The 14,328-nt window shown below is 48.3% G+C and overlaps 1 protein-coding gene across 1 annotated transcript in view; it reads left to right on the forward strand.

Annotated features, from left to right (window-relative positions):
- gabra3 (gamma-aminobutyric acid type A receptor subunit alpha3) overlaps positions 1–14,328 on the forward strand; it is a gene marked incomplete at both ends in the record, with an annotated part of 316,811 nt that overhangs the window by 146,113 nt on the left and 156,370 nt on the right. Inside the window, 1 exon segment of the mRNA XM_084319586.1 lies at positions 5,926–6,146. Within this exon segment, the coding sequence (XP_084175712.1) occupies positions 5,926–6,146 (221 nt within the window).

Consider the following 14,328-nt stretch of genomic DNA (forward strand, 5'->3'; position numbering starts at 1 on the left):
TCTTACTATATATTTTTGTACTATTTTTTAGAACAATAGCTATGTATTAAATGTGCAGACTGTGGGTATTGTATTGTATTGTGTTGTGACTGAGTTCATCTGTTTTGTTTTTATTTTTTTCTGTATTGTTACTTGCTCAGAAAAGATGTAGGAACATAAAGAGAGAAAGGAAACCTTGGTGAGAATCGTCACACTGTCAGCTACTGGTCATGAAAACATGGCTTATCCAAAGAAATACTCACATGTGACACTTCTCCTGAAATAATAATGACATTTTGACATGTTCCCCTCAAGAAATACTGACATTTTGACACTTCCTAAGACAAGCTGTTCTCTCTTCTGCCCCCAGAGAGCGGGAGAGATAGGGGTGTGAATCCCTTTTTTTGCAGTGGAGTCAGTGTTCGATTGGCTTAAAGTGTGTCAATCTTGCCGTTCAAAGCGCCGATAGGCTGTGCTCGCGACTCTGGACTCGTCCGGGGGGCGGGGTTAAAGATGGCTCTAGAGGGAGATGGGCGGGGCTCTGGACTCGTTCGGGGGGCGGGGTCAAAGACGGCTCTAGAGGGAGACGGGCAGGGCTCTGGACTCGTTCGGTGGGCGGGGTCAAAGGCGGCTCTAGAGTGGGACCTCCGGGTCTCTGGACTCGTTCGGTGGGCAGGGTCAAAGGCGGCTCTAGAGGGAGACCTCCGGGTCTCTGGACTCGTTCGGTGGGCAGGGTCAAAGGCGGCTCTAGAGGGAGACCTCCGGGTCTCTGGACTCGTTCGGTGGGCAGGGTCAAAGGCGGCTCTAGAGGGAGACCTCCGGGTCTCTGGACTCGTCCGGGGGGCGGGGTCAAAGACGGATCTAGAGGGAGACGGGCAGGGCTCTGGACTCGTTCGGGGGGGGGGGGTCAAAGACGGCTCTAGAGGGAGACGGGCGGGGCTCTGGACTCGTTCGGGGGGGCGGGGTCAAAGGCGGCTCTAGAGGGAGACGGGCGGGGCTCTGGACTCGTTCGGGGGGGCGGGGTCAAAGGCGGCTCTAGAGGGAGACCGTCGGGGCTGTGGACTCGTTCGGGGGGCGGGGTCAAAGGCGGCTCTAGAGGGAGACGGTCGGGGCTGTGGACTCGTTCGGGGGGCGGGGTCAAAGACGGCTCTAGAGGGAGTCGTTGGGGCTGTGGACTCGTTCGGGGGGGCGGGGTCAAAGACGGCTCTAGAGGGAGACGGTCGGATCTCTGGACTTGTTCGGGGGGCAAGGGTCAAAGACGGCTCTAGAGGGAGACGGTCGGGGCTGTGGACTCGTTCGGGGGGCGGGGTCAAAGACGGCTCTAGAGGGAGTCGTCGGGGGTGTGGACTCGTTCGGGGGGCGGGGTCAAAGACGGCTCTAGAGGGAGACGGTCAGGGCTCTGGACTCGTTCGGTGGGCGGGGTCAAAGGCGGCTCTAGAGTGGGACCTCCGGGTCTCTGGACTCGTTCGGTGGGCAGGGTCAAAGGCGGCTCTAGAGGGAGACCTCCGGGTCTCTGGACTCGTTCGGTGGGCAGGGTCAAAGGCGGCTCTAGAGGGAGACGTCGGGGCTGTGGACTCGTTCGGGGGGCGGGGTCAAAGACGGATCTAGAGGGAGACGGGCAGGGCTCTGGACTCGTTCGGGGGGGGGGGGTCAAAGACGGCTCTAGAGGGAGACGGGCAGGGCTCTGGACTCGTTCGGGGGGGCGGGGTCAAAGGCGGCTCTAGAGGGAGACCGTCGGGGCTGTGGACTCGTTCGGGGGGCGGGGTCAAAGGCGGCTCTAGAGGGAGACGGTCGAGGCTCTGGACTCGTTCGGGGGGCGGGGTCAAAGGCGGCTCTAGAGGGAGACCGTCGGGGCTGTGGACTCGTTCGGGGGGCGGGGTCAAAGGCGGCTCTAGAGGGAGACCGTCGGGGCTGTGGACTCGTTCGGGGGGCGGGGTCAAAGGCGGCTCTAGAGGGAGACGGGCGGGGCTCTGGACTCGTTCGGGGGGCGGGGTCAAAGGCGGCTCTAGAGGGAGACGGGCGGGGCTCTGGACTCGTTCGGGGGGGGCGGGGTCAAAGGCGGCTCTAGAGGGAGACCGTCGGGGCTGTGGACTCGTTCGGGGGGCGGGGTCAAAGGCGGCTCTAGAGGGAGACGGTCGGGGCTGTGGACTTGTTCGGGGGGCAGGGTCAAAGACGGCTCTAGAGGGAGACGGTCGGTGGCTGTGGACTCGTTCGGGGAGCGGGGTCAAAGACGGCTCTAGAGGGAGACGGTCGGGGCTGTGGACTCGTTCGGGGGGCGGGGTCAAAGGCGGCTCTAGAGGGAGACGGTCGGGGCTGTGGACTTGTGTCTGTTCGCGCCACAGTGGACATGATGTCAGATGAGTAGCGCTGCGTCTCTCAGGGGACGTCTCTGTGGGAAGCGAAAGCTCCGGAGTCTCGTGGCCAGAAAGCCACCGACTCAAAGTACAACTCCACACATCATCAACTAGGGCTGCACAATTAATGGATAAAAAAATCGCGATCTCATTTCTAAATTATTATTTATTCAAAAAATAAATATTTAAATAAAGAATATATATATTTAAAAAAAAAATCAACACCGTGAAGTTCAACACTATGATGTTCAACACCGTGAGGTTTAACGCCGTGAGGTTTATCAGCATTTTGAAAGGCAAGATTGACATACTTTTAAGCCAATGAATCCCCAAAAAGTGGATTCACCCTCGTGTTTTCAGGAGAGAATACCTTGTCTTGGCTCAGAAAGTAAGTGTCAAAATATCAGTATTTCTTTAGGAAAAGTGTCAAAATATCAATATTTCTTTTGATAACTTGTTTTCTGTGGTTTCATTACCCGTAGATGGCTTACCGTTTGAGGGAAGAGAGATAGAGATAGACAGAGAGGGAGAGAGATAGCGAGAGCGAGAGAGGGGGGGGCGGGGTTATAGATTCATAGTGTAATAGTGTGTAATAGATTCACAGTGTGTACTAATGCTATAGTGTAATAGTGTGTAATATTGAAAAGACTCCTCTCCTCCTCAGAATCTGACGTAAAAGCCCTGACAATTTGGGCCAAACGCGTGATGTTCAAGACCCGCTTGTTGCAGAGCGGAACACTGACACCCACCGTGAACACCAGCCCTACGTGTCATCTCAGTATCATTGTCTCTCTGTCAGAGAGAGAGAGAGGGGATCAGCCTCTTCAGCGTAGCTACTGTTCAAGTTCAACTTCTTTATTGTCAAATACACAACAATACAGGGGCATTGCAGGTAAGGGCATTTTTGGGTTTCAAGCTCAGACTCCTCAGTGCACAATTAAGAAACATCAATGAAGGGACGGCCGGGTAGCGCAGCGGACTAAGCGTCTGTCTACCACCACAGAGACAGTGGGATCGACCGTCCATACTAACACAATTGGCAGTGTTAGAGGGTGAGAAACCCGGCGAGGGTGGGTCCTGGTCGTTGTAAACAGCGACTCCTACAGTTCGGTCGGGGCGCCTGCACAGCAAGGGAAGGATCTGGGAGAGGCAGTGTGACCTTCCACACGTTACACTCTCCCAGTGAGAGTCCGCGCTACCAGGTGAAAAGAAGCGGTGGGCTGGCTACACATGTGTCGGAGGAAGCATGTGATAGTCTCTGTGATAGATTGGCATAACGACTAACATTGGGATGGGAGAAAAACGGAAAAAGAATGGGGAAAAGGATAATAAAAAAAAAAACATCAATGAATACAATAATGGTAACAATAAGTAGTAGTAGATACAATTGATAGATACAAGATATATAATGGGGCGACAGTGGCTCGGGAGGTAGAGCAGTCGTCTGGCAATCCGGAGGCTCCCAGTTCGATTCCCACTCCTTCCGGGCAGCGTGTCGATGTGTCCTTGAGCAAGACACTTAACCCCTAATTGCTCCCGATGATCAGGTTGGCACCTTGCATGGTCGCCTCCGCCGTCGGTGTGTGAATGTGTGAGTGAATGGGTCAAATGTGAGTAACAAATTGTAAAGCGCTTTGGATAAAAGTGCTATATAAAAAAGCAGCCATATAATAAGGTAAGATAAAATAGCCAATTATTTACAGAAAGTGTCTTGCATATACAGTACAAAATACAAAATAGTAGTAGTAAGATAAAATAAGATAAAATATATAAGGAGGTAAGATAAAATAAAATAGATTTCTTTTTTTTTACAGAAAGTGTCTTGCGTATTGTGTATGTGCATATTACAGTGCAGTGCAGGGTGTGTGTGTCTTGTGTGTGTGTTCAGGAGTGTTTAAGAGGTGTGTGTATTCAGGAGTGTTTAAGAGGTGTGTGTGTTCAGGAGTGTTTAAGAGGTGTGTGTGTGTGTATGTGTTCAGGAGTGTTTAAGAGGTGTGTGTGTGTGTGTATGTGTTCAGGAGTGTTTAAGAGGTGTGTGTGTGTGTTCAGGAGTGTTTAAGAGGTGTGTGTGTGTGTATGTGTTCAGGAGTGTTTAAGAGGTGTGTGTGTGTGTTCAGGAGTGTTTAAGAGGTGTGTGTGTGTGTATGTGTTCAGGAGTGTTTAAGAGGTGTGTGTGTGTGTATGTGTTCAGGAGTGTTTAAGAGGTGTGTGTGTGTGTGTGTTCAGGAGTGTTTAAGAGGTGTGTGTGTGTGTGTGTGTGTATGTGTTCAGGAGTGTTTAAGAGGTGTGTGTGTGTGTGTGTTCAGGAGTGTTTAAGAGGTGTGTGTGTGTGTGTGTGTATGTGTTCAGGAGTGTTTAAGAGGTGTGTGTGTGTTCAGGAGTGTTTAAGAGGTGTGTGTGTGTGTGTTCAGGAGTGTTTAAGAGGTGTGTGTGTGTGTGTGTTCAGGAGTGTTTAAGAGGTGTGTGTGTTCAGGAGTGTTTAAGAGGTGTGTGTATTCAGGAGTGTTTAAGAGGTGTGTGTGTTCAGGAGTGTTTAAGAGGTGTGTGTGTGTGTATGTGTTCAGGAGTGTTTAAGAGGTGTGTGTGTGTGTATGTGTTCAGGAGTGTTTAAGAGGTGTGTGTGTGTGTTCAGGAGTGTTTAAGAGGTGTGTGTGTGTGTGTGTGTGTGTTCAGGAGTGTTTAAGAGGTGTGTGTGTGTGTATGTGTTCAGGAGTGTTTAAGAGGTGTGTGTGTGTGTGTGTGTTCAGGAGTGTTTAAGAGGTGTGTGTGTGTGTGTGTGTGTATGTGTTCAGGAGTGTTTAAGAGGTGTGTGTGTGTGTGTGTGTGTTCAGGAGTGTTTAAGAGGTGTGTGTGTGTGTGTGTGTATGTGTTCAGGAGTGTTTAAGAGGTGTGTGTGTGTTCAGGAGTGTTTAAGAGGTGTGTGTGTGTGTGTGTTCAGGAGTGTTTAAGAGGTGTGTGTGTGTGTGTGTTCAGGAGTGTTTAAGAGGTGTGTGTGTGTGTGTGTTCAGGAGTGTTTAAGAGGTGTGTGTGTGTGTGTGTTCAGGAGTGTTTAAGAGGTGTGTGTGTTCAGGAGTGTTTAAGAGGTGTGTGTGTGTGTGTGTATGTGTTCAGGAGTGTTTAAGAGGTGTGTGTGTGTTCAGGAGTGTTTAAGAGGTGTGTGTGTGTTCAGGAGTGTTTAAGAGGTGTGTGTGTGTGTGTTCAGGAGTGTTTAAGAGGACTATCTCCTGTTGTCCTTGTTCAGGAGTCGTGTGGCTTGTGGGGGAAAAAAGCTGTGGGACTGACTTGACAGTGGTTTGGGAGGTAGAGCAGTCATCTGGCAATCTGGAGGTTCCCGGTTCAATTCCCGCTCCTCCCGGGCAGCGTGTCGATGTGTCCTTGAGCAAGACACTTAACCCCTAATTGCTCCCGATGAGCAGGTTGGCACCTTGCATGGTCGCCTGACTCGCCTCTGCTGTCGGTGTGTGAATGTGTGAGTGAAATGTGAGTAACAAATTGTAAAGCGCTTTGGATAAAAGAGCTCTATAAAAAAGCAGCCATTTACCAGTTACCATTTACCCTCCTCCTCCGCCCCCCCCCCCCCCCCCCCCTGCAGGAGTACACCATCGACGTGTTCTTCCGTCAGAGCTGGCGAGACGAGCGGCTGAAGTTCGACGGGCCCATGCAGGTCCTGCCCCTCAACAACCTGCTGGCCAGTAAGATCTGGACCCCGGACACGTTCTTCCACAACGGCAAGAAGTCCGTGGCCCACAACATGACCACGCCCAACAAGCTGCTGCGCCTGGTGGACAACGGCACGCTGCTGTACACCATGAGGTGAGTCGCGGCCGCACGGCGTCCAGACGCTAAGACCACGCCATGAGTGACCCCACTGACCCCACGCTAAGACCACGCCATGACTGACCGACTGACCCCACGCTAAGACCACGCCATGAGTGACCCCACTGACCCCACGCTAAGACCACGCCATGACTGACCGACTGACCCCACGCTAAGACCACACCATGACTGACCGACTGACCCCACGCTAAGACCACACCATGACTGACCGACTGACCCCACGCTAAGACCACGCCATGACTGACCCCACGCTAAGACCACACCATGACTGACCGACTGACCCCACGCTAAGACCACGCCATGACTGACCCGACTGACCCCACGCTAAGACCACACCATGACTGACCCCACGCTAAGACCACGCCATGACTGACCCGACTGACCCCACGCTAAGACCACACCATGACTGACCCGACTGACCCCACGCTAAGACCACACCATGACTGACCCCACGCTAAGACCACACCATGACTGACCGACTGACCCCACGCTAAGACCACACCATGACTGACCGACTGACCCCACGCTAAGACCACGCCGTGACTGACCCGACTGACCCCACACTAAGACCACGCCATGACTGACCGGCTGACCCCACGCTAAGACCACACCATGACTGACCGGCTGACCCCACGCTAAGACCACACCATGACTGACCGACTGACCCCACGCTAAGACCACACCATGACTGACCGACTGACCCCATGCTAAGACCACACCATGACTGACCGACTGACCCCATGCTAAGACCACACCATGACTGACCCGACTGACCCCACGCTAAGACCAGACCATGACTGACCGACTGACCCCACGCTAAGACCACACCATGACTGACCGACTGACCCCACGCTAAGACCACACCATGACTGACCGGCTGACCCCACGCTAAGACCACGCCATGACTGACCGACTGACCCCACGCTAAGACCACACCATGACTGACCGGCTGACCCCACGCTAAGACCACACCATGACTGACCGACTGACCCCATGCTAAGACCACACCATGACTGACCGACTGACCCCATGCTAAGACCACACCATGACTGACCCGACTGACCCCACGCTAAGACCACACCATGACTGACCGGCTGACCCCACGCTAAGACCACACCATGACTGACCGACTGACCCCATGCTAAGACCACACCATGACTGACCCGACTGACCCCACGCTAAGACCACGCCATGACTGACCGACTGACCCCATGCTAAGACCACGCCATGACTGACCGACTGACCCCACGCTAAGACCACACCATGACTGACCGACTGACCCCACGCTAAGACCACGCCATGACTGACCGACTGACCCCACGCTAAGACCACACCATGACTGACCGACTGACCCCACGCTAAGACCACGCCATGACTGACCGGCTGACCCCATGCTAAGACCACACCATGACTGACCGACTGACCCCACGCTAAGACCACACCATGACTGACCGACTGACCCCACGCTAAGACCACACCATGACTGACCGACTGACCCCACGCTAAGACCACACCATGACTGACCCCACGCTAAGACCACGCCATGACTGACCGACTGGCCAGACGGACCAGACCATGACTGACCGACTGACCCCACGCTAAGACCAGACCATGACTGACCGACTGACCCCACGCTAAGACAACACCATGACTGACCGGCTGACCCCATGCTAAGACCACACCATACTGGGCTCCACTGTCTGCGCCCTGTTCGCGCGTTACAAAATCTAAGAGGATAGTCTACAGTGGGGGCGGGGCCCCCTAACCTCCGCTACGCCACTGGCCCCTGCTGACACGTGGAATGTTTTGTAAAGCACTTTAAAACTCAATACGTTAGTATCCATAGGTCAGTTTAAATCTATAATAGCCAACCATTTCACCTCAGTCTGTAGTTGTTTTAATTGATTTTGTTTAATTGATTGACTCAGCATTGAGGCTCAGCATTGCATCTGGGCTGTGCTGACCCCCCCCCCCCCCCCCCGTATTCAACAGGTAGCGCGGAAGCGATTTGCGACTGATCAAAATTTGATTCGATTAGATTCAAATGTATTGTCATTATACAGCACAATACAACGCATGTGTAACTTACGTTAGTGCGTCGTTGCTAATGAACTATGGATTTATAATATATATTATTAAATATATAGCCTACATGAAAGGAATGGGGTGTGCTGAGAGCAGAATATAGATGTGTCCATTCTATTCCACTATAATCATATCCACGCGATTGAGTTTAGTTCTTATGTATGTATGTATTTATTCACTGTCATTTGCAGTGTGTGTAGTGCTTTTATTTATTTTCGGACATCACAATGCCTCGTTGAGGCATGACTATAAACACTAACACTGTCCTGTTTAACTTTATTATTACCTTAATAGATTAAAGCATTTTAACTGGTTTTACACATAGAGCCTCGGATCCCTGTAGCCTTTTGTAATTACTATAATTACTAGGGATGCTCGATATTGGCTTTTTTACCGATACCAATATACCGATATTGTCCAACTCTTAATTTCCGATACCGATATCAACCGATATATGCAGGGTCCCCCCCCCCCCCCCCCCAAAAAAATGGAATAATTTCAGGTCATTAACATTACATATCTCTTGTTGTAGAATTAACACAACATTATGCATACTTTTGACAATAAATAAAATCAGAATTTGTTCTTACTTGCTTGCCTGGGTAAATAAAGGTTATAGAAATGTAAAAAAAAAATAATAATTTAAAACCGATACCGATATTTTCCGATATCACATTTTAATGCCGATATCGGCCGATAATATCGGTAGGCCGATAATATCGGACATCCCTAGTAATTACTATCATTACTATCATTACCTTAATATCATTACTATCATTACTATATTACTGCTATAAGTGCTTTGGATAAAAGCTGTTATATAAAATGCATAATTCACCATTCAAGTGTCACCCTATACTGATGACATCTTATTGATCGTCAAGAGAGTAAAGCTAAGGTCACCTGTTTTGTTGTTGTCGTCGTTGTTGTTCTTTGTTTGTGTTTGCTTAAAGCAAGTCAGACATGCCAGTAAGCTCAGGAGAGAGCACAAGTCAGACATGCCAGTAAGCTCAGGAGAGAGCACAAGTCAGACATGCCAGTAAGCTCAAGAGAGAGCACAAGTCAGACATGCCAGTAAGCTCAGGAGAGAGCACAAGTCAGACATGCCAGTAAGCTCAGGAGAGAGCACAAGTCAGACATGCCAGTAAGCTCAAGAGAGAGCACAAGTCAGACATGCCAGTAAGCTCAAGAGAGAGCACAAGTCAGACATGCCAGTAAGCTCAGGAGAGAGCACAAGTCAGACATGCCAGTAAGCTCAAGAGAAAGCACAAGTCAGACATGCCAGTAAGCTCAGGAGAGAGCACAAGTCAGACATGCCAGTAAGCTCAAGAGATAGCACAAGTCAGACATGCCAGTAAGCTCAGGAGAGAGCACAAGTCAGACATGCCAGTAAGCTCAAGAGAGAGCACAAGTCAGACATGCCAGTAAGCTCAAGAGAGAGCACAAGTCAGACATGCCAGTAAGCTCAAGAGAGAGCACAAGTCAGACATGCCAGTAAGCTCAGGAGAGAGCACAAGTCAGACATGCCAGTAAGCTCAGGAGAGAGCACAAGTCAGACATGCCAGTAAGCTCAGGAGAGAGCACAAGTCAGACATGCCAGTAAGCTCAGGAGAGAGCACAAGTCAGACATGCCAGTAAGCTCAAGAGAGAGCACAAGTCAGACATGCCAGTAAGCTCAAGAGAGAGCACAAGTCAGACATGCCAGTAAGCTCAAGAGAGAGCACAAGTCAGACATGCCAGTAAGCTCAAGAGAGAGCACAAGTCAGACATGCCAGTAAGCTCAAGAGAGAGCACAAGTCAGACATGCCAGTAAGCTCAAGAGAGAGCACAAGTCAGACATGCCAGTAAGCTCAGGAGAGAGCACAAGTCAGACATGCCAGTAAGCTCAAGAGAGAGAGAAAAAGACAAAGTAGTATGTAAAAACTGCGCCGACGCGTAGCTACAGCCAGCCCGGTTCCCAAAGCCGGTTAGACACTTTAACACACTTTATATGTATCTATTATTTAAAAAAAATTGCACTACATCCATACCTCATTTGCACCCTATCCTAAGTGTTGTACCCCATCTCATTTCTGCATTGTACCTCACTGTTACTCATTTTACTTGTATATTGTATATGTATATTGACTTACTTTCTTTTTTACTGTATGTTGCACACTCTCAGGGGCTCTTTCAGAAATAAGCATTTCATATAAAGTATTCTGTATTTTGTTGTGACATATAATAAACAAACAAACAAAACAAAACAAAACAAAACGTCATCTAAGGAGCAGCGTGGCGGCCAGCGGAGCGGTCGCTGGTGTTAATTGGACGCAGGACGACGCCCCGAGGTGAGGATTTTGGGAGGAACAGAGGTAGACGACGAGGGTCATCACAATTATCCCGCCGTCAACGCCAGAAGCACCGGCATGAGCCGCGCGTGCAGACGGAGTGGCGGTCTGCAGCTCCACGGGAAACGGAGGAAGACCACAGGCTCGTTTCCTGGCTGGTTACATACTGCATTATTCATGTCACCCGCTAATTAGCCTGCTAGCTAATCTCTAATCTACTGTAAAAGGTCAAAGTTATGAATCGAATCGTAAACACAATTGTCGTAAAAAGGCGGTTTAACATAATTCTGTTTAACACAGACCGCTCATCTGGTAAGTGGATGATATAAAACCCTATGAAGTTTAATGGATGAGCTGACATTCAAACCACTGAAGGTCTACCGTCTATCAGAGGTGCCTCTATCTCTCTATTGCTGAAAGCAGTAATGCAGTATATACTGTACAACACTGTAGAATCAAGTCAGCCTGTGTATTGATTAAACTATTTTGTCATCATTTTCATTTTTATAAACCTACTGTAACCCTTACCTTAAAGGTGCTATAGATAACACTGAGCCACTAGATGTTGCACTAGAGCAGTGGTTCCCAAAGTGGGGGTCGTGAGCCGCCGCAGGGGGGTCGCCAGATGATTTCTCAAACAATTATAATAATAATCATTTCAAAAAAAAAAAATTTTAATAAAAATGTATTATGCAGTCAGGCCACTGAACTTAGAAGCAGGCCAGGCCGCGTGAATACTTTCGACAACAAATGTTTGTTTCCGCGTGCGAGTTTTGCGCTCTGATTGGCCAGGTCATGTGACATGTGCGCCAATCGTGGGACAGCAAGTTCTGCGCCTATTTCCGGGTCTAACCCTGCAAACTACCTGGCGTTCTATCGCCATGCTCTAAGACAAACTCTAACCTTAACCAACTTCGAAAGAGTGCCTAAGCTTAACCGTCGAAAGAAGGGCAGGCGTTCTATCGCCATGCTCTAAGATAAACTCTAACCTTAAACAACTTCGAAAGTGCGCCTAAGCTTAACCAGTGTAGACACTTGCGGTCCCACGATTGGGCGTACATGTCACATGACCAGAAATGACCTGGCCAATCAGAGACGCGGAAACAAACATTTGTTGTCTAAAGTATTCAGGCGGCCAGGCCGCGTCAACACGTTAGGCAACCAACTTGCGTTCAGCGTTTCTCTGATGTGACCGCGGCGAGAGAGCGGCAGTGCGGAAATAGGCTGCATTCTATTGCCATGCTCTGCGACAAACCCTAACCTTAACCAACTCCGAAAGAATGCCTAAACTTAACCCTAACCTTAACCAACTCCGAAAGAATGCCTAAACTTAACCCTAACCTTAACCAACTCCGAAAGAATGCCTAAACTTAACCCTAACCTTAACCAACTCCGAAAGAATGCCTAAACTTAACCGGCGAAAGAATGCACGTTTATATAACGAAAAAAAATAAAAAAAATAAAAAAATTGAAGTGATTCAAACTTGTCACCAATGCACCACAGGTTCCACAGCAAGGCGGCGAACGAGTTGAGCTAACCGTCGATGTTAAAACAGGGGGGATTACGGCTTCATAATGCCGCGGTAGAGCTCCCCGCGGCGCCGCGGGGGCGTGGCTAGGCGCAAGTTGGTTGCCTAAAGTAATGAAGCGGCCAGGCCAGTGTTTCTAGTTGGAGCGGCGCAATAGTTAGATAACCTAGGTGGGGAACAAAGGAGATCACTGCAACTCACACAAATTGGAGAACTCTCTCTCTCTCTCTCTCTCTCTCTCTCTCTCTCTCTCTCTCTCTCTCTCTCTCTCTCTCTCTCTCTCTCTCTCTCTCTCTCTCTCTCTCTCTCTCTCTCTCTCTCTCTCTTGCTCACACACACACACAAAGGGAGCCGCATGTGATTGGTGGAGGCGGGACCCCTACAAAAAACAAAAAATCCATCAAAATCAGTGTTGTTGCTAATCATTGACACATGCTAGCCTGTAATAATCCCCCCCAGAAAAATCTACTTTGCATTTGATATATTGCAAATATATGCCATCACACACACTGGCATTTAAAGGGTTAGAATTATAAAATGAATATGTGGTGTTATGATCAGGGCTGAAGTTGAATAAAAGATTGTATTATTTTCAATCTGACATTACAAAAAAACAGAAAATCCATCAAAATCAGTGTTGTTGCTAATCATACAGCTAGCCTGTTTTTTTTACACAAACACTGGCATTTAAAGTGTACAAATAAAAAAATAAATCTGCACCAGAATGCAGGAAATGAAGTCTTTGTAACAAAAAAAATCCTGGTGGGGGACCCCCAGACCCCCCACTTAAAAAGTGGCCTGACTGGGGCTATATTTCGCACTATATTTCCTGACCTGAATGATTTCCCCAGTCCGGCCCTGGTTAAAAGTCTCCAATGCTTATTAGTGTGTGTGCGTTTGAACGTTTGCATGTTTCAACCATACATTTCCATATATATATATTTTTTTTTTAATATCATTTCTTTTTCTATAATAGTGGGGGTCGCGGCCTGAAAACATTTAGTAATTATAAATTCATTAATAAATTATTTCTTGGAGGGAAAAGCAATACTTTTATTCCACACCTTTCTAAAAGCTCTGTGGATGTTTCTTTTGTATTTTTTTTTAATAGTCACGTTCATTGCAGTGATGAATTATCCTGATCAAAACAATAGCGTTGTATGACTTCTGGATTCTGCTGGACGGAACATACTTACATATGCAACTTGTTCATGGTACTGTGGCCTGACCTAAGTTCTAAAAGATAAAGTTTCAAGTTCAAGTTTGTTTATTAAATATCACAATGAAATACACATACTTTACGTTGAAATGCTTGGTTCTGTATGAGCCCCTGAGAGTGTGCTTCATACAGTAAAGAAAGTAAGTAAGAAAGTAAAAAAAAGTAAGTAAAGAGGAATATACAATATATATACAGTACAATATACAATATAAAGTAGTAAAAATTTGTAAACAGTGAGGTACAATGCAGAAAATTAGGTACAAAACTTTGAGGTAAGGTGCAATTGCAAATGAGGTAAAAATAGATAAATGTACCTGAAAAAGTACAGGTCTCTCAAAATAAGCTAGTCAGGGTAGCGTTGGGGCTAGCCTCAAGAGACCATGTTGGTCAACAGCACTTCCAGCAGTTGGGCTGGCTCCCTCTGGAAGCTATAGGTCAGTACAACCGCAGCTCAGTAGGGTCCATAACATAATATTACAACAGGGCCCCAGAGTACCTCAATGATTACTTGAGTGTTGACACTCATTCTCACCTCACAAGAGCCAGTATTGCTGATCTGTGCTCGCCTAGGTTCAAAACCAACATGGGTAAATGTTCATTTAGGTTTGGTGGAGCGACACACTGGAATATGTTGCCCATGCCGTTAAAGAGTGTTGAACTTGAGTGCTACAGTCTTGAGTGCATAGTAGTATAGACATATTAGCATAGTAGGTAGTAATATAGGCATGGTAGATTGCTTAGTAGCAAAGCGCATAATAGTAAAAGACAGCAAGAAGGTTTTTTTCTTTTCTTTTCAGTTTTTAATTTCAGATATTGATTGTTTTTAGTCGACGGCAGACAATTGGGTGGGTTTCAGCTGCCCTGACTGTGGTGGGAAGTTAATTCCGAGAATAGCCTGCTTCTCTTTGATGACCCCCCAGGAGCTCAAGTCAAGTCAAGTCAAGAGTTTTAATTGTCACGGCATACAGGTATACAATGAAATGCGGGTGGTCTTG

Source organism: Notolepis coatsorum (genome assembly GCF_963971535.1).
Source record: "Notolepis coatsorum genome assembly, chromosome: 8".
Classification (NCBI taxonomy): Eukaryota; Metazoa; Chordata; class Actinopteri; order Aulopiformes; family Paralepididae; genus Notolepis; species Notolepis coatsorum.